This window comes from Pseudophryne corroboree, chromosome 9 (assembly GCF_028390025.1).
Source record: "Pseudophryne corroboree isolate aPseCor3 chromosome 9, aPseCor3.hap2, whole genome shotgun sequence".
NCBI classification, from domain to species: Eukaryota; Metazoa; Chordata; class Amphibia; order Anura; family Myobatrachidae; genus Pseudophryne; species Pseudophryne corroboree.
In genome coordinates this window covers 337,189,217-337,210,481 of record NC_086452.1, presented here as the reverse complement: position 1 = coordinate 337,210,481, position 21,265 = coordinate 337,189,217, and the positions used below count along the sequence as shown (strand labels likewise).

The window sequence follows — 21,265 nt, the reverse complement described above, 5'->3', positions numbered from 1 at the left end:
TTGGGGAGACAGAGAGAGAGTATGCCAGCACACACCAGAGCGCTATATAATGTGGGGATTAACACTATAACTGAGTGAAATTTCCCCAATAGCTGCTTGTATATATAATATTGCGCCTAAATTTAGTGCCCCCCCTCTCTTTTTAACCCTTTGAGCCTGAAAACTACAGGGGAGAGCCTGGGGAGCTTTCTTCCAGCTGCACTGTGAAGAGAAAATGGCGCCAGTGTGTCTGAGGGAGATAGCTCCGCCCCTTTTTCGCGGACTTTTCTCCCGCTTTTTTCTGGATTCTGGCAGGGGTATTTACCACATATATAGCCTCTGGGGCTATATATTGTGGTATTTTTGCCAGCCAAGGTGTTTTTATTGCTGCTCAGGGCGCCCCCCCCAAGCGCCCTGCACCCTCAGTGACCGGAGTGTGAAGTGTGTATGAGGAGCAATGGCGCACAGCTGCAGTGCTGTGCGCTACCTTGGTGAAGACTGATGTCTTCTGCCGCCGATTTTCCGGACCTCTTCTTGCTTCTGGCTCTGTAAGGGGGACGGCGGCGCGGCTCCGGGACCGAACACCAAGGCTGGGCCTGCGGTCGATCCCTCTGGAGCTAATGGTGTCCAGTAGCCTAAGAAGCCCAAGCTGGCTGCAAGCAGGCAGGTTCGCTTCTTCTCCCCTTAGTCCCTCGCTGCAGTGAGCCTGTTGCCAGCAGGTCTCACTGAAAATAAAAAACCTAATTCTATACTTTCTTTCTAGAAGCTCAGGAGAGCCCCTAGTGTGCATCCAACCTCGGCCGGGCACAAAATCTAACTGAGGCTTGGAGGAGGGTCATAGTGGGAGGAGCCAGTGCACACCAGGTGACCTAAAGCTTTCTTTAGTTGTGCCCAGTCTCCTGCGGAGCCGCTATTCCCCATGGTCCTTACGGAGTTCCCAGCATCCACTAGGACGTCAGAGAAATAGACAAGGCAGATATCTGTACCTTTAAAGACCCTAACCGTAAACCAGCCTCCAAACCTGACTGTAGAAACCAGAGGAAACGGCCTAAATGGAAAACCACTGCAGGGTCGTGGAATACCCCTGCTCCTCAGCAGGGCCTTCTCAACAGCCACGCCGTTAAACATAGCCGCTGTAAGTTCAGGGGAAACTAAGGGACCTTGCTGAAGAAGGTCTTCTTGCAGAGGCAGAAGATATGGTTCGTCTATGAGAAGTGACAGAAGGTCTGCACCATGGTTTGCATGGCCAATCAGGAGCGTTTTATCCGCTTGAGGAGACGTGGGAGCAGAGAGAATGGCAGAAATAGATACGCCATCTGAAAATGCCAGGGAGCAGTAAGTGCATCTACTGCCATCGCCGTGAGATCTCTGGTTATGGAATAGTAGCGTTGAAGCTTCTTGTTGTGACCAGGTGCCATGAGATCTATCTGGGACCACCCCCAGTGGGATACCAGAAGCTAGAAGACCTGGGGAAGAAGAGCCCATTCCCCCGATGTAGTTCCTGTCTGCTTAGGAAATCGGCCTCCTAATTGTCTACAGCTGGTATGAAAACAGCAGAGATTGCCTCTAGATGCCGTTCCGCCCAGTGAAGAACTCTGGTTACTTCTCTCATTGCCACCCTGCTTTTCGTACCTCCCTGACGATTTATGTACGCCACAGCCGTGGCATTGTCAGAGTGAACCTGAACCAACCTGGCCCCAGAGCATGGGAAAGGCCTGAAGCAGGGCACTGTAGATAGCTTGTATCTCCAAGATTTTGATGGGAAAAGAAAACTCCTGACTGGTCCAACAACACTGAAACTGACAATTCAGGGTCACTGCCGCCAGGCTTGTGTCTGTAGTTAGCAGCACCCAGTTCCATGTTCCGAAAAAACGGGCTGCAAGCAGATGAGGTTTGTGTAACCACCACAGGAGCGATATCCTGGACTGATGGGAGAGGCGAATTATCCGGTGCATATGGAGATGAGAACCAACCATTTTGAGAGAAGATCCCATTGGAACAGTCTGGAGTGAAATCTGCTGTATTGAATCCTCTCGAAAGAGGCCACCATCTTGCCTAGAAGACGAATACGTAGATGGATTGAGACCCTGCGAGGCTGTAATACCTGTTTCACTAAAGCCTGTAGAGTCTGGGCCTTGTCCAACTGGAGAATTACACGTTGGTCCACCGTGTCTAGGATCATGACGAGGAATTGGAGTCTCTGAGTAGGTATCAGGTGAGACTTTTGAAAATTCTAAATCCAGCCGTGATGGATTAGTAAATTCTAAATCAAGGCAATACTTTCCAAAAGTAGTTCTCGTGAATGAGCTTTTATCAGTAAATCATCCAGATAGGGAACAATATTTACTCCCTGTGTTTGGAGTTGTATCATCATTTCTGCCATTACTTTTGTAAATACCAGTGGGGCTGACAATAGACTGAATGGCAGGGCCTGAATGGATAATTAGAATGCTGAAGAGCAAATCGTAGATACGCTTGATGTGGTGTCCAAACAGGATAATGAAGATATGCATCCCTGATGTCTAGGGACACTAGGAACTCCTTTGCTTCCAGTCTGGCCATCACTGCTGTCAGCGATTACATCTTGAACTTGAAGACTCTCAGGTACGGATTTAGGGACTTCAAGTTCAGAATCAGCCTGACCGAGACGTCTGGTATCGGGACCATAAACAAGTTTGAATAGAATCCCTTTTTTTGTTGTTGACAAGGAACCTGGACAATTACGTTTGCCTGAAGCAATCTGTGAATGGCCTCCTATAAGATGATCTGTTTTTCCGTGGAAGCTGGTAAACCAGAAGTAAAAAACCCAAGGTGGGGTTGTATCTCGAAGTCGATTTTGTAGACTCGAAAAATTAGATCCCTGACCCAGGCGTCCTTACATGTCTTACATGCCAGAAATCCTTGAGATGCGCTCCCACTCTGGGGTCTCCAGGTGAGAGGGTAGACCGTCATGCGACAAGTTTGGTGGTAGGTTTAGGGTCTTGCTGGGAGGTGACCATGGTGGAACGACCACAACCTCTTGCTCCTCTGTTAGTGGATGAGGCTCCACTAGCACGGCCCCTTAACTTCGCCAAGGGACGAAAAGGACGCCCCGTGTAGGGACGTCCCCGAGGAGGAGGTGCAGAAGGAAGATAAGTGGACTTACCTCCCGTAGCCTTAGAAATCCATTTATAAAGCTCCTCACAAAAAAAGGGCTACTCAATCATAAGGCAGACCTTCAACACCTCTTTTGGATTCAGTATCAGCCAACCACTCTCAGAACCACAAAGCTCTGCGTGCTGAAACTGCCATAGCCGAAATTCTGGAAGATAGAATCCCTACCTCCCTGCCTGCTTCACAAAGATACACAGCCAACTCCTGAATGTGTTGTGCCAGAATTACTAGTTTCTCCACAGGGAGGTCCTCTTGAATCCCTGACACCAATTTCTATTCCCACGCCTCAATTACCCTATTAACCCAGCAGCTAACTATAGCTGGTCTAAGAGTTACTCCGACCGCTGTATAAATTAGAGATGAGCGGGTTCGGATTTACTCGGTTCTTAATGCCAGAATTAATGCAAGTTCAGATTTTCCGGATTTTTCTTATTGGCTAACCAAAACAAGTGACATCCGAGAGCCAATAAGGAAATCCGGGTAAATCCGAGTAAATCCAAACCTGCTCATCTCTACTATAAATAGGTTTAAGAGTATTTTCCAGTTTACAGTCCAACGGCTCCTTCACAGCGGTGGCCCACGGACGTGGAAGGACAATTTTCTTAGATAAGCAAGACACAGAGGGGTCCACCATCGGTGGGTTTTCCCATATCCGTCTGTTACCAGAAGGGAAAGGATAAGATTTAATTCTCTTGGGAATCTGAAACTTCTTATCCAGATGAGTCCAAGCCTCTTGAAAGATGGTGTCCAGTTCTTGCACTATTGGAAAAGACACTGAAGACTTTTGCCTAGGTCCAAAATAGGAAGGTTGTGCAAAGCCTGGATCCGAATCAGGAATTTTTAAGATATCTCTTACCGCCAAGATAAGTGCGTCGATTCCTCTGCGACACCGACTCAGATTTTTCCTGGCGGTATTCATCTTTTAACTCCTGGACGAACTCTCTCTCCTCCAGTGTAAGCAAATCATCATCCGATTCCTCCGACTGCAGCACAACCGGTTAATGGCGTTTCTTTGATACCTGCTTAGGAGTGGAAGATTTTTGTGAAGTTTTCCACAGATTTGCCTAACTTCTGAGCCCACACTGGCTCAGGTGCTTATTTCAAGAATTCTCTATCCTTTTTTGCTGCGGCAAGTTTCAAAGATAAGTTGGACATTACCCCTGTCAAAAGAGATAACCATGCCGGCGCCTCCTGAACTTTTGGAGCGGACTGTGATGCCGACTCCTCTGCACATTGTTCACAATTTAAGGAAGCTTCAGAAGAGGTATGAGTAAATTTATTTCTACAACCTTTATATGTGAATAACTTCTGTGATCTCTTAGACACAGCTCCTTTGCCAGTCATGTTTCCAGTCTCACTGCACCACAGACCAATGTGAGGAATAAGAAAAAAGGTCCCTCACAAAGAGACAAGGAGAAAGACAGAATAAGGAGAGTGAGTGAGTGAGTGAGAGAGAGAGACTATAGGGGGGTGTTACCACCTAGAATACTTGTCTATGGCACCCAGACAGTATTAACACAATTGGTAGACCTAAAAACCAGAGTTGGCTAATACCAATCTGGTATATACAGATATATGCATAATGTATCTCCCCTCGCCAACCCCACTGTAATAAAACCTGGGGTTGTGACTGCAGAGCGCCGTCCAGGTCCGTGTAGCGCTAAGATGGCACTCCAGCTCTCAATGAGGGGATGCCGGGCTGCACCTAAGTTCCACCCCCTACAGTCATGGCACATTTTTCATCCATCCCGCTCACTTTACCTTGGAGAGCTTGTGGGGACTGTGGAACTGCCGCTGGGTGTTTCCGCTCTGCCGCTCCCTGCCGCCCATCTCTCTCCTATACATACTGCTGTCTTCGGTCTATTAGCTGGTGGCGGCTGCCTGCGCGCGGGGGGGGGGTTGGGGGGGGTTCTCACATTGCCAGCTCTCATACAGCTGCAATGGAGACTCCACAGGACGGAAGTAAGCAGTCAGGGACCCGGGCGCTGACCTCGCAGGGTGGGAACGGGTCCCCCCGGTAGCTCTATCGGTGCAGGAGCACAGGGGTAAGCTATCTCCCTGTTGATGACTTAAAGAAACCTCAAACATTAAAATAAAGATTAAAGAAACTCTGGAGCTCCTCCAGAGAGTGCCCGGCTCGAAGGGCACTTTTTTTCTAAACTGGTCAGGGGGAGGGGGCATAGAGGGGAGGAGACAGTCACACAATGTTCAAGATTTAAAGTGCATTCGGCTCGTCGACCCCCGTTTATACCCTACTGTAATCACTTAACCCAGCGTCCCCTATGGATGCTAGAGAAACCATGTTACATGGCAGGTGGGGCAGATTTAACAAGTACAGAAAGATATATAGTTGGAAGTAGTGTGTCCTAACTTAATTATAAGTTTCAGTGTAAAAACAAAGTTGCCCAGTATTTGTTCACTTCATGCAAAAGCAGATGGTATTTTCCCTGTATGCATACACTAAAAATAATGCATTGCTACTCTTTACATTGTCACATGGTTTGTTTTCAGAAGAAAACTGTTCTTTGTTTTTTTATTTGTTCTTTACTATGAATTAAGGGTCTACTTCAGCAGCAACATTTTTCTCTAATGGGCAAAACCATGTGCATTGCAGGTGGGGCAGATATAACATGTGCATTAAGAATTAGATTTGGGTGGGGTGTGTTCAAACTGAAATCTAAATTGCAGTGCAAAAATAAAGCAGCCAGTATTTACCATGATCAGAAACAAAATAACCCACCCAGATCTAACTCTCTCTGCACGTTATATCTGCCCCACTTGCAGTGCAAATGATTTTGCCCATTAGAGAAAGATTTTGCTGCTGCGATCAGGTCTGAATTAGGCTCTAGGTCTTGTATGTGTAAACAAGGGAATAAGTTCTTGACAAAAACGTCTGACGTTTGACAAATGTTAGCCAATAAGCACACAGGTCTCCATAGGTCTTGTGTGAGAGATATTAGCCAATAAGCACACATGGCTAATAGTAATCCGTCCTTAGTGTGGTTCCCCAGAAACAGACCATGGTCTTTATTTTAAAAGAAGATGAATGTCAAACTAAAATAAGTAAGTAATCAATCACTCTCAACTTCAGTCACTCTTTTTTTTAAACATAATATGTCAAAAGAACCAGTATTACCTTTTTTGGGTATAGATGGGATGGCAAAAGCAATTGTGACTGTGCAAGTTACTGTGTGAGACACATTCGGCAAATCTTTTCTTGTTGAATCCCCATCTGCCTCATTAACCTGTTGCCTTAAACCCAAACAACGGACGTCACACGGGTTCTCTTCTTCATTCTGTACATCATCTGTATCTGGAGAGGATCCGCCAGTCCCATAGTCTGACAATTCATCATTTGGAATGTTTTTGTGTGTGACAATAGATTTGGTGTCTATAGGAACTGTGCCATCATAATCTTCAGATTGTGCTAGAGTCATTTTACCAAAAATAAGGCCCTGTGATGTTTTTCCTTCTGTTACTATAGTCGGGGTCTTCCACCTTGTAGCCACACCAAATATACCAAATCAACACACAACATCAAACACCATCAATTTCTTTACAAATCTAGAAAAAAAGACAAATATTTATTAGAGTAAATTAAAATATTCAAACTAAGCAAAATATTAGTAGATTTTTAGATGCACAGGGTGGTAAAGCATTTCAGTCAGCCATAACGCAAATTGAATTTTATGCATTTTTATGCACGTTTCAGCTGCAATGGCTTCTGTTATGCAATTTTAATATGCCCAGTGATAGGACAAACACACACAATGGGCAAAATTTACTAAGCAGTGGGATTTGTGCTATTTAGGATCCACCATCAATTGACAGCAGTTTCAATGTCAAATTGTCCGTGTTTACTAAAGGTCGACTTTGAAGTCTAAACTGAATCCGCCATTGATCTTCACGCTCTCAGTCAATTAGTGCATCCCCATTATATTTAATAGCAGTGATTGGGAGTGACCTGTCCTTGTGATGGGACCCTGCAATGATACAGACTTTTTAGTTTCCCAAAGATCCCTGGATACTTACATGGGCCGAAGAGGACCTGCTTCATGGATTATGTGAGTATTAAAGTGATGAACATGGTATGTGTGTGGGAGTGGTATTTCAATATAAAAAAAATACAACAGTCAGAGGGGTAATTCAGACTGGATCACTTCGTGGAGTTCGCTCGCGCAGCAGAGCGCACCCCGGGAGCCCAGTGAGATGCTAAAAGCATTTCAGGGCTGCGATCACTTCTGCTGATTGACAGGCAGAGGCGGTCGCGGGGCGGGAGGGGGCATGCCAATGGCATTAGAACGCCGTTGGCAAGGCACAGTCCGGACAACGGAGGCGAGTCTGGACCGTTGCAGGGCTGCAACCCGGGATGCGGCGAGTAGCGGCCTGCCAGCATGCAGGAGCTGCGCTGGCAGGAAGCTACTCAGCGGATGCAAAAGCATTGTCGGGGGTGGGGTGTAGGGCCAGAAATGCTGGGAGGACAAGCCCTGTGTTGGGTGTCGTCCCCCCGCATGTCGGAATGTCGGAGAAACTGAACATGGATGTGCTAAATTTAGCACATCTATTATCAGATCTGAATTAGGACCAGTGTCTGTGGTACAGCCTGGTGCTAGTATCTGATAAATAGGGGAACCCCTCAACGTTTCCACCCCCCCCCCCCCTCCCCACCCCAACTTTCCAATACCACCCCAGATCAAAGGTCTAGGCCTGGTTACAGACTTAAAGCGGGACCCTATGCATTTAAAACAAAAAAAAAATGTATATTCTTTTAAATACAAAGACTGCACAGATCATAGTGATCTATGCAGTGCTACACCCAAACTTGCCTGCCACAGACCGGTCTGTTGTTTGGGCAGGTTTGCCAGCAGTTTTCAAAAATGTGCATGATAAATCTGGGGTTTTAATTCTATTCTTTCCATGGTCTAAAACATTAATGGTGCTTTGATTTGATATTAAATTCTATTCTATTCTTAAGTGTGTGTAATACCCTCTTCTCTTACATCCTAGAGGATGCTGGGGTCCACATTAGTACCACGGGGTATAGACGGGTTCACTAGGAGCCATTGGCCCTTTAAGAGTTTTAGAGTTTGGGTTGGCTCCTCTCTCTATGCCCCTCCTACCAGACTCAGTTTAGAAAATGTGCCCGGAGGAGCCGGTCACAGCTAGGGGAGCTTCTTTAGTAAAAGTTTATTTTAGAGTTTATTATTTTACAGGGAGGCTGCTGGAAACAGCCTCCCTGCATCGTGGGACTAAGGGGGGGGGGGGGGAGTAGTGTCCACCCTGCAGGACACTGAGCTCCTGAGGGGATAGATCGTTCCCTGCCACAGGGGATCGCTCACCCCCTTACAGAGCCAAAAGATCAGTGGTGAGTGAGTCACCGGCCCCCTAGCAAGCGGGGAGCCGGTGTGAAGATCTTTGGCGCTGTCTGCAATCTTCATTCCGGGAGTAGACAACTGGGAAGTGGACTTCCTCAGCTGACACGATCTCCATCCATAAAGCCTGCAGAATCCTGAATGTTACGTAAAAACAATTCAACGTCACTTTTATCCATTGTATCCAAATCCTCAAGTAATGTGCCTGACCACTTTAAATAAGAATTTACTTACCGATAATTCTATTTCTCATAGTCCGTAGTGGATGCTGGGACTCCGTCAGGACCATGGGAATAGCGGGCTCCGCAGGAGACAGGGCACATCTAAAAAAGCTTTTAGGTCACATGGTGCGTACTGGCTCCTCCCCCTATGACCCTCCTCCAAGCCTCAGTTAGGTACTGTGCCCGGACGAGCGTACACAATAAGGAAGGATCTTGAATCCCGGGTAAGACTCATACCAGCCACACCAATCACACCGTACAACTTGTGATCTGAACCCAGTTAACAGTATGATAACACAAACGAAGTAGCCTCTGAACAGATGGCTCACAACAACAGTAATAACCCGATTTTTGTAACAATAACTATGTACAAGCATTGCAGACAATCCGCACTTGGGATGGGCGCCCAGCATCCACTACGGACTATGAGAAATAGAATTATCGGTAAGTAAATTCTTATTTTCTCTAACGTCCTAGTGGATGCTGGGACTCCGTCAGGACCATGGGGATTATACCAAAGCTCCCAAACGGGCGGGAGAGTGCGGATGACTCTGCAGCACCGAATGAGAGAACTCCAGGTCCTCTTTAGCCAGAGTATCAAATTTGTAAAATTTTACAAACGTGTTCTCCCCTGACCACGTAGCTGCTCGGCAAAGTTGTAATGCCGAGACTCCTCGGGCAGCCGCCCAGGATGAGCCCACTTTCCTTGTGGAATGGGCCTTTACAGATTTAGGCTGTGGCAGGCCTGCCACAGAATGTGCAAGTTGGATTGTACTACATATCCAACGTGCAATCGTCTGTTTAGACGCAGGAGCACCCAACTTGTTGGGTGCATACAATGTAAACAACGAGTCAGATTTTCTGACTCCAGCTGTCCTTGAAATATATATTTTTAATGCTCTGACAACGTCCAGTAACTTGGAGTCCTCCAAGTCGCTAGTAGCCGCAGGCACCACAATAGGCTGGTTCAAGTGAAATGCCGAAACCACCTTAGGGAGAAATTGAGGACGTGTCCTCAATTCTGCCCTGTCCGAATGGAATATCAGATATGGGCTTTTGTATGACAAAGCTGCCCACTCCGAAACTCTCCTGGCTGAAGCCAGGGCCAACAGCATGGTTACCTTCCATGTAAGGTATTTTAAATCTACCGATTTTAAAGGCTCAAACCAATGAGATTTGAGAAAATTTAGAACCACGTTCAAATCCCACGGTGCCACTGGAGGCACTATTGGGGGTTGTATATGTAGTACACCTTTGACAAAAGTTTGTACTTCAGGCACTGACGCCAATTCCTTCTGGAAGAAAATTGATAAGGCCGAAATTTGAACTTTAATGGACCCCAATTTGAGGCCCATAGACAATCCTGCTTGCAGGAAATGTAAGAATCGACCCAATTGAAATTCTTCCGTTGGAGCCTTCTTGGCCTCACACCACGCAACATATTTTCTCCAAATGCGGTGATAATGTTGTGCGGTCACTTCTTTCCTGGCTTTAATTAAAGTAGGAATAACTTCCTCAGGAATGCCCTTCTCTTTTAGAATCCGGCGTTCAACCGCCATGCCGTCAAACGCAGCCGCGGTAAGTCTTGGAACATACAAGGTCCCTGCTGAAGCAGATCCCTTCTTAGAGGTAGAGGCCACGGATCATCCGTGAGCATCTCTTGAAGTTCCGGATACCAAGTTCTTCTTGGCCAGTCCGGAGCTACCAGTATTGTTCTTACTCCTCTTTTCCGTATAATTCTCAGTACCTTTGGTATGAGAGGCAGAGGAGGGAACACATACACTGACTGGTACACCCACGGTGTTACCAGAGCGTCCACAGCTATTGCCTGAGGGTCTCTTGACCTGGCGCAATACCTGTCCAATTTTTTGTTGAGGCGAGACGCCATCATGTCCACCTTTGGTTTTTCCCAACGGTTCACAATCATGTGGAAAACTTCTGGATGAAGTCCCCACTCTCCCGGGTGAAGGTCGTGTCTGCTGAGGAAATCTGCTTCCCAGTTGTCCACTCCCGGGATGAACACTGCTGACAGTGCTACGACATGATTCTCCGCCCAGCGCAGAATCCTTGCAGCTTCTGCCATTGCACTCCTGCTTCTCGTGCCGCCTTGTCGGTTTACGTGGGCGACTGCCGTGATGTTGTCGGACTGGATCAACACCGGCTGACCCTGAAGCAGCGATTTTGCCAGGCTTAGAGCATTGTAGATCGCTCTTAGCTCCAGTATATTTATGTGAAGAGACGTCTCCAGGTTTGACCACACGCCCTGGAAGTTTCTTCCCTTTGTGACTGCTCCCCAACCTCGTAGGCTGGCATCCGTAGTCACCAGGACCCAGTCCTGTATGCCGAATCTGCGGCCCACTAACAGATGGGCAGTCTGCAACCACCACAGGAGAGACAACCTTGTTCTCGGTGACAGTGTTATCCGCTGATGCATGTGCAGATGCGATCCGGACCATTTGTCCAGCAGATCCCACTGAAATGTTCGTGCATGGAATCTGCCGAATGGAATCGCTTCGTACGAAGCCACCATCTTTCCCAGGACTCTTGTGCATTGATGTACTGACACAGTTCCTGGTTTTAGGAGGTTCTTGACAAGTTCGGATAACTCCCTTGCTTTCTCTTCCGGGAGAAATACCTTTTTCTGAACCGTGTCCAGAATCATGCCCAGGAACAGCAGATGTGTTGTCGGGGTCAATTGAGATTTTGGAAGATTTAGAATCCACCCGTGTTGCTGAAGCACTACTTGTGTTAGCGCTACACCGACTTCCAGCTGTTCTCTGGACTTTGCCCTTATCAGGAGATCGTCCAAGTAAGGGATAATTAATACGCCTTTTCTTCGTAGAAGAACCATCATTTCGGTCATTACCTTGGTAAAGACCCGAGGGGCCGTGGACAACCCAAACGGCAGCGTTTGAAACTGATAATGACAGTCTTGTATCACGAACCTGAGATACCCTTGGTGTGAGGGGTAAATCGGGACATGTAGATAAGCATCTTTTATGTCCAAGGACACCATGAAGTCTCCTTCTTCCAGATTCGCTATCACTGCTCTGAGTGACTCCATCTTGAACTTGAATTTCTTTATGTACAGGTTCAAGGATTTCAGATTTAGAATAGGCCTTACCGAACCGTCCGGTTTCGGTACCACAAATAGTGTGGAATAATACCCCTTTCCCTGTTGTAGGAGGGGTACCTTGACTATCACCTGCTGAGAATACAGCTTGTGAATGGCTTCCAAAACCGACGTCCTTTCTGAGGGAGACGTTGGTAAAGCAGACTTTAGGAACCGGCGAGGGGGAGACCTTTCGAACTCCAGCATGTAACCCTGAGATACTATCTGCAGGACCCACGGGTCCACTTGTGAGTGAACCCATTGATTGCTGAAAATCTTGAGTCGACCCCCCACCGTTCCTGAGTCCGCTTGTAAAGCCCCAGCGTCATGCTGATGGCTTTGTAGAAGCCGGGGCGGGCTTCTGTTCCTGGGCAGGGGCTGCTTGCTGCCCTTTCTTACCCTTTCCTCTGCCTCGCGGCAGATAAGACTGTCCTTTTGGTCGCTTTTCATAGGAGCGAAAGGACTGCGGCTGAAAAGACGGTGTCTTTTTCTGTTGGGAGGGGGTCTGAGGTAAAAAAGTGGATTTGCCGGCAGTTGCCGTGGCCACCAGGTCCGAAAGACCGACCCCAAACAATTCCTCTCCTTTATATGGCAATACTTCCATATGCCTCTTGGAATCCGCATCACCTGACCACTGTCGCGTCCATAAACTTCTTCTGGCAGATATGGACATCGCGCTTACTCTTGATGCTAGAGTACAAACATCCCTCTGAGCATCTCGCATATAAAGGAAAGCATCCTTTAATTGCTCTAGAGTCAATAAAATACTGTCCCTATCCAGGGTATCAATATTTTCAGTCAGAGAATCCAACCACACTACCCCAGCACTGCACATCCAGGCTGAGGCTATTGCCGGTCGCAGTATAACACCAGTATGTGTGTATATACTCTTCAGTGTAGTTTCCAGCCTCCTATCTGCTGGATCCTTGAGGGCGGCCGTATCAGGAGACGGCAACGCCACTTGCTTTGATAAACGTGTGAGCGCCTTATCCACCCTAGGGGGTGTTTCCCAGCGCGCCCTAACCTCTGGTGGGAAAGGGTATAATGCCAATAACTTCTTGGAAATTAGCAGTTTTCTATCGGGGTTAACCCACGCTTCATCACACACGTCATTCAATTCCTCTGATTCTGGAAAAAATACAGGTAGTTTTTTCACCCCCCACATAATACCCCTTTTTGAGGTACCAGCAGTATCAGAGATCTGCAAAGCCTCCTTCATTGCCGTGATCATATAACGTGTGGCCCTATTGGAAAATACGTTTGTTTCTTCACCGTCGACACTAGATTCATCTGTGTCGGTACCCGTGTCGACTGACTGAGGTAAAGGACGTTTTACAGCCCCTGACGGTGTCTGAGACGCCTGAACCGGTACTAACTGGTTAGCCGGGCGTCTTATTTCGTCAACTGACTTTTGTAATGTGCTGACATTATCACGTAATTCCATAACTAAAGCCATCCATTCCGGTGTCGACTCCCTAGGGGGTGACATTACCATCATCGGCAATTGCTCTGCCTCCACACCAACATCGTCCTCATACATGTCGACACACACGTACCGACACACAGCAGCCACACAGGGAATGCTCTAATCGAAGACAGGACCCCTTAGCCCTTTGGGGAGACAGAGGGAGAGTTTGCCAGCACACACCAAAAGCGCTATAAATGTATATAAACAACCCTAGAAGGTGTTGTTTACTATATATGCGCTCTTAATATATAAATATCGCCAATTTATGCCCCCCTTCTCTTTGTTACCCTGTTTCTGTAGTGCAGTGCAGGGGAGAGACCTGGGAGCCTTCCTCACCAGCGGAGCTGAGCAGGAAAATGGCGCTGAGTGCTGAGGAGAATAAGCTCCGCCCCTTTTTCGGCGGGCTTTTCCCCGGTTTTTAAGAAACTGGCCTGGGTTAAAATACATACATATAGCCTTAATGGCTATATGTGATGTATTTATTTTGCCACTAAAGGTAATTATATTGCTGCCCAGGGCGCCCCCAGCAGCGCCCTGCACCCTCCGTGACTGAGTCAGTGAGCCGTGTGACAACAATGGCGCACAGCTGCCGTGCTGTGCGCTACCTTCAAGAAGACTGAGGAGTCTTCTGCCGCCTGCTTTCCGGACCTCCGTTCTGCCGTCTCTTCAGCGTCTGTAAGGGGGATCGGCGGCGCGGCTCCGGGACGAACCCCAGGCTGACCTGTGTTCCGACTCCCTCTGGAGCTAAGTGTCCAGTAGCCTAAGACTCCAATCCATCCTGCACGCAGGTGAGTTGGAAATCTCTCCCCTAAGTCCCTCGATGCAGTGATCCTGTTGCCAGCAGGAATCACTGAGATTGAAACCTAAAAAAAAAACTTTTCTAAACAGCTCTTTAGGAGAGCCACCTAGATTGCACCCTCTCGGACGGGCACAAAAACCTAACTGAGGCTTGGAGGAGGGTCATAGGGGGAGGAGCCAGTACGCACCATGTGACCTAAAAGCTTTTTTAGATGTGCCCTGTCTCCTGCGGAGCCCGCTATTCCCATGGTCCTGACGGAGTCCCAGCATCCACTAGGACGTTAGAGAAATATAGCTTTGGCAATCCAAGCACTGGCAATAGTGGGACGTAGTATAGCCCCTGAAGCCGTGTACATGGATTTGAGCGTATTATCAATTTTACGATCAGCCGGCTCTTTCAAGGCGGTGGATCCTGGAAAATACGTAAAACCACCTTTTTTGAGAGTCTGGATACAGACGCGTCAACAATGGGCGGGTTTTCCCATTTTTTTCTATCCTCCACAGGGAAAGGAAATGCCACCAGGACCCTTTTAGGGATCAGCATTTAATTATTTTGACGCAGGGAAGGTTAGCGAGGCTTTCTTATTTTCAGTGAAGTAAGCCTCCTCAACCTGCACAGGTGTTGTATCCCTAATGGCCTCTATCATCAACTGCACCCCTTTGCAAGAGATGCTGCACCCCTCAACACATCCCCATCATCGTCCCCAGTGTCAGAATCGGTATCCGTGTCATCTTGCATAATCTGTGCAAGAGCACGTTTTTGGGAATATACAGCGGGGGGCCCTGAGGTAACAGAACTGGGCTAGACTGCCGTAGAGTTCTGTAAAGCCTGAGTTGTCGACTCATTCTGTGCAACCCTAGTGGAAATCTGAGAAATCATAGATTTGATAGAGGATAACCACTCAGGCTCCCTTGCTCCTTGTATCTGTGCTAAAACAGTGCAATCCTAATTACATGGAATGGGGTCATCCTGAGAGGACATATCCTCTGCAGCATATGACACAGAGTCCCTGGACATAGCTTAATGAAGACCACAGACACTCCACACACACACACAGGGGAGAGCAGACAGAGTTTCACCCCCAAGAATGGCAAGAGAGACACAGAGATTGGAGCCAACCCACACACAGCGCTTTTTAGGTAAAGGGAGACCCCCCACCAGCGCTGACTGTGCACCTAAATAGGTTACACAGCCTGTATACAGCCTCCCCCCCTTCTACAACCCCCTGGTACCGTGATAGCTGGAGTTGTTCTGGAGGGACTTGCTATTCACTGACAGCGTTGTGCAGGCAGGAAAATGGCGCTGAACGCTGCTGGGTCCGCTCTGAGGAGAAGCTCCACCCCCAAAATGGCGCTGTCTTCCCGCTCTTCACAGGATTATACTGGCCTGAGGAATTATGCTGGCAGAGATCCCAGGACCCCGACAGGCTGTGTGACCAATGTAGGGTGTAGGCGCTGGCTCAGGGCGCCCCTCACAGCACCGCACTATGTACCACTGAGCCCTGGAGCGCAGTTAGTACTGCGCTCCATACCCTGTTGCCGCCATCTTCACACTGGCCCCCCCGCTCACTAGAGGGGTCGGTGACTCACTCACCACCAATCTTCTGGCTCTGTAAGGGAGTGGCGGCATGCTGCAGGGGTGAGCGATCCCCTGTGGCGGGGAACAATCGATCCCCTCTGGAGCTCAGTGTCCTGTCAATAGAGATAGTGGCTCAGATCCTGCAGGCGGACACTATTTCCCCCCTTAGTCCCACGAAGCAGGGAGGCTGTGGCAGCCTCCCTGTAAAATAATAAACTCTAAAAAAAAAAACTTTTTCTAAAGAAGCTCTGTAGAGCTTCCCTAGCTGTGACCGGCTCCTCCGGGCACATTTTCTAAACTGAGTCTGGTAGGAGGGGCATAGAGGGAGGAGCAAGCCCACACTCTCAAACTCTTAAAGTGCCAATGGCTCCTGGTGGACCCGTCTATACCCCATGGTACCAATGTGGACCCCAGCATCCTCTAGGACATAATGGAAATGTTCCTTATCGGTCTCTTTAATCAGATTACCCTGTCTGTTAGTCGGTTATTGCCATCTCTCCGGACTACTTCCTCGTTGCTATTATTATCGGTGCACCACTCTTTCTGTATCTCTCAATACTCAGAAATCTTGTTAGTACCTATCAGGGTTGGAGGAACCCCCAGTGGGCCACACTGCCCGAGGGCCCATGTCCTTCTCAAGGGATCAGGTTCCAGACTTTGCTCTTCAATGAGACATTATACATATGTTACATTATACTGCACAGGACTATGGCGTATGTTGTACAGTACATTGCTGGTATTATTCTGGTACATTATCATGCATTCACTAGCAGTATTTACAATATATACTGTATATTTATCTAAGGGCCCAGATCACGCGCTCTTTAATGGTTAGCCAAGCCTCTAAGTATGGGCCCTACCATTGCATTCACCCGGTGGGCCCTTCATGTTCCAGTCCGACACTGGTACCTATACCCTATTACTATTCTTAGTTATTAATTCATTATTTTCTTGTCTCGTTCTTGTCTTCTTGGTCCTGTAGTCTTTTTACCGGCATTGATCCAGGTCACTCAGGATTAAGCTCGTACTACCACCAGCGGCGCAAGACCTGGCGGCATCCCAGTAACGGTAGGCACGTTCCACTTTATGTGATCATAAATAGAGGTGAAGGATCCGTGGAGCGTTATAGCTGGCTATCGAGATCTCCGGATACAGTGGTGCAAACAGCAATGAAATGAGTAAATGACGAGTTTCCCCGCCTCCCTCCGGGTTCAGCGGCTTCATCAGAATTCTGATGAAGCCGCTGAACCCGGAGGGAGGCGGGGAAACGCGTAATTTACTCATTTCATTGCTGTTTGCACCACTGTATCCGGAGATCTCGATAGCCAGCTATAACGCTCCACGGATCCTTCACCTCTATTTATGATCCCCCAGAGATGACTGCATGATAAAGGTTAAAGCACCAGCAGCCGGGGAGGACGCTCTTGGTGAAAGAGTCCACAAGCAGGAGTGGTGAGATCGTTACTGTTTAATTGTCTGGCCAGACACGCTTTTATAGGAAGCACAGTTTCACTTTACCAACGGACTTTGGCTACCTAAATGGGACAGTTAAACAGCTCCTAAGCTCTCATTTATTGTGAAGAAAAAGTTCTTCTTTTCCTAAAAGTGACTGTTCTATAGTTATACAAAGGAGAACTCTGTGTGCTATTAAGCTTCAGTAAACATCAGAAAAGTTACATTTTAACTATCATAGCATGTGTTGCTAAAAATTACAAGTGGACACAGAGTAGTATGTCACATTACATGTTGTATATAGTCTGTTTATAAATACAGTATTGAATTAGTACGTTGGCCGGCCGGTGGTACAAATTGTATATTATATACATGTTTTATGTGTTTTAATAAAAAAAAATTTTTTAGTTCTAATCTTTATGCGCTGTAACACCAGTTCCTTTGTTTCCAGTACAAAAGTCCAAGGAAAGGAAATTCAGTTCCCCTCTGAGAACTGGTAACTCTGATCTCTCCAAGTGCAGAAATCAGCTGCAGCAGGGAGGGCTGAAAATCAGTTCCTGAAAAAAATGCTTTGCTGAGCTGTTCATGTGTGGAGGGGGAGAAAAGTGGCAAAACTGGGTGAGTACTGACACCGGGGATCATCTATTGGCACTCTGGAGGTGAGGTAATGGCACATTATGAAGTAGTATGCATAGTACACATGGCACAGAGGGCATTGCTACAATGGGGACCTATGGAAATGGGGGCATATGCATTTTATTTTTTCATTTAAATATTTAAATACATGTTCTGTCTTTAAAAAAAAATATAAAATTTTGACAACACTTTTTTTTTATTAATTTTAAAATCAGTTAAGTGGTCACAGACAAAGGAACAGTACCTGATATTTTTTTCTTACCAGAGGTCTTAATGAAGCAGAAAGTTGGGGTTAGGAACCATTTAAAAGCAAAAAACTTTACCTTTCCTATTTGCCTGCACTGTAGTAAGTTAAGAAGCCTGTTGTATAGTATGTGACCATAGTAACAACTGCAAGCATACACTAAACTTCTAATGCAGTTTGTGTATCTCATATATGTCCAGGTCTGTATGGCTAACCTGACAACAGCAGTGCGTACACAATGAGCGATATGCAAACGCTCAGTGACGTCATGCCGCCATCGGGCCGTGCGTGTAGTTTTCGGACGACAGTCCAAATTGAGTTGCATGCGCGGCCGACAGCGAGAAACGTTAACAACCCACGAGGCCACGCATCGCTCGGCGGCGGCATAGACACTTAGTGATAAAGTAACAATGTCGCTCAGGAAGGGTCAAAATGAGTGCATCATTTAATTTATTGCTAAGTATGTACCCACCTTAAGAAACAGACCATTTTTCCCTCTATATTAGCCAACCAAATCCCTGCTCTTATAAGAAATAAAACCAGCCTTAAACAGTGGGCCGAATAAAGCAGGTGTACCCCAATAGTCGCATAAGAAGATGACTGCTAAAATCATGGCTGCCAAACGGACAACTACAGGGACTCATATGACCAACTGATATGCGTCTTCAGTACAACAGAACGAGTAGAAATATAATTACATTATTTTAATTTTATATATAAAATGACAAGCACTGTGGGTTCTATACTATGCACTCAGTTCTATTAGGCTGACTTGTGAACACTGGGCCTGATTCATTAGCAATTAAAAATGTGAGATGGCACACAGTGAGCGATTATCGGCGGACGCACTGCGCATAGGGCGAAATGCGATCACCTTGTATATGCAGCCTAATTGTAAAGTGAATGCATTTTGATTGATCCATAATGAATCAGGCCCACTGACAAGTTAACTGTACTCTGCAGTCGCTATAGTGCTATAAATTCAGCAAGCTCTGCAAGGCCAACAAGAATTTTTGGAAAGATGGATAGATTTCCAGGAAACTATAAATCCGCAGATAGAAGAAATACATTTGTAGTGGAGGGATATAATTTAAGGGGTTCACTACGATCTGCCGGCGGCCGGCCGCCGGCTTACCGACAGTGTGGCGAGCGCAAATGAGCCCCTTGCGGGCTCGCTGCGCTCGCCACGCTACGGGCACGGTGGCGCGCTACACTATTTTATTCTCTCTCCAGGGGGGTCGTGGACCCCCACGAGGGAGAATAAGTGTCGGTATGCCGGCTGTCGGGCTCCCGGCGCTGGTATGCTGGTCGCCGGGAGCCCGACCGCCAGCATACTGAAGACCACCCTAATTTAAGAAGGGGTATGATGATAGGGCAATGAAAAAAAAAAGTTAACATCACCAGTTCCAGCCAAGAAATAATGACTTGCTTGATCTGCTGTACCTATACCCATCCAGTTAACAATTTATTTGATTGTGGTTTCATAAAATAATTGACGTTGAAATGCTTCTAACAACAATCTCACTAAAGCTACTGTAGATAAATGCACATTGAACACCTAATATGGCTTTGCTGACAATTGCCACGCTAATAAAATGTATGGCCTTTCACACTCAAGAAATTAGACATGTGTTAATGGAGGCTGTGTTAACAGGAGGCTGTCGGGATCCTGGCTCAGGGATCCTGGCTGAGGGATCCCGACCACCGGGATACTGACGACTATTCTCCCTCTTAGGGTGTCCACGACACCCCTGGAGGGAGAATAGCATGGCGCGCGTAGCGTGCCACCGTGCCCGCAGCGTGGCGAGCGCAGAGTGGTGAGTGCAGCGAGCCCGCAAGGGGCTTTTTTTTGCTCGTCCCGCTGCCAGCATTCCGAATGTCGGGATCCCGGCGCTGGTATGTCGGGTGCCGGGATCCCGAGCGCCGGTATATGGTAGAACACCCAAAAATAACAAATATACGCTAATCCAATGTATTCTGTTAGTGAGAATGCACTAGAGGACCCTATTCAGAGTCAGACGCAAACTGCGTCTTAAGGTGTATAGCACCCGACATTGACTATGTGATGTGTACGGAGCCCGGCACCACCGATATAGTCAATGTTGGGCTGCTTGCACAATCTATTTTTTCTTGTGATGTCGCGGGACCACACATCTACATCGCAAGCTGTATACACACGGTGCCATATGCACTATACTTGCCTACCTGACCCTCTCCATGAGGGAGAAAATGCTCTGTTCTTGGACTTTCCAGGTAATGTATGATTGCCATCACCTGTGGTGAGCTAGTTAACTGATAAGAAAGGTGTTTCATCACAGGTGATGGCAATCATACATTACCAGGAAAGTCCAGGAACGGAGCATTTTCTCCCTCATGGAGAGGGTCAGGTAGGCAAGTATGATATGCACTATATTGTCCTGCAATATGGACTATATAGTCCATATCGCAAGGAAAATCGCACCGTGTGTATGCACCTAAGCGCAAACAAAATGCGCCTGGGCAAAAATGAGCTTTGCGCAACAAACATGGAGTCGGCTGCAAATACGAGATGCAACCAAAGCTGCACAGGTATGAAATGTGCACCACTAGCTACAAAGACAGGGAAATCTGCTGCAGAACCTCTTAGAGCAGATTTCATGTCTCTATATCATGAGTAATTATCTCCTAAACATCGGCTTACACCTTCTATCTGCCCATGTGTGAAGTTACTGATTAAAAGGCCACAGCAAAAGGGCAGCAGTCACTCTCACCTGATGCTCTCCAACTTCTTCTCCGTGTATGTAAGTTTTCATCAGTGATAAACACCATGTATACATGCGCGACGAGAAATAGTCCGTGACACCAGGGCATACATAATTAGTCACTCGCAACTCCTTCTGCCGAATATACAGTACCCGGCATGTCCAGTACATGGCCAGTGTATGGTAACGCAATCCGCAATAGCTAAACTGAGCACCGGACAACTTGGGCCATGAAGCGGAAGGATACGTGCACCACACAGTACTTGTCCGGTTACCATAGTGACGCTTTGCCTCAGCGATCCTACAGCGAATATGAGTAATACAATGCAGTGTACTCACTGGGACAGGAGCACTTACTGTATTTACTGAAGGCACCTGTGGATCTTTTACAGTAGAATGTGTCATTCAGTAATAAATACACTTCCGAAACGGCAAGAAGATATAGAAAATACGCTTGGTTATGTGACCCAGGCAGTGACTCCAGACCAGCTGTGGGGCTGTAGTGCAAAA

General features: G+C 47.2%; 1 protein-coding gene across 3 annotated transcripts in view; it reads right to left on the bottom strand.

Moving 5' to 3' along the window:
* Positions 1 to 21,017, bottom strand: part of CFAP92 (cilia and flagella associated protein 92 (putative)) — a 567,578-nt gene extending 546,561 nt beyond the window's left edge. For 2 of the 3 annotated variants that reach the window (XM_063940589.1, XM_063940591.1), the window contains exons 1-2: positions 20,765 to 21,004; positions 6,269 to 6,696 (exon numbers count right to left, since the gene is read on the bottom strand). In XM_063940589.1, coding sequence (XP_063796659.1) covers positions 6,269 to 6,569 — 301 coding nt within the window. In that variant the 5' untranslated portion in view covers positions 6,570 to 6,696; positions 20,765 to 21,004. Of the gene's footprint in view, positions 1 to 6,268; positions 6,697 to 20,764 lie in introns of all 3 variants that reach the window. The other variant, XM_063940590.1, reaches the window with a different exon arrangement.
* Between the last annotated feature and the right edge of the window lie 248 nt (positions 21,018 to 21,265).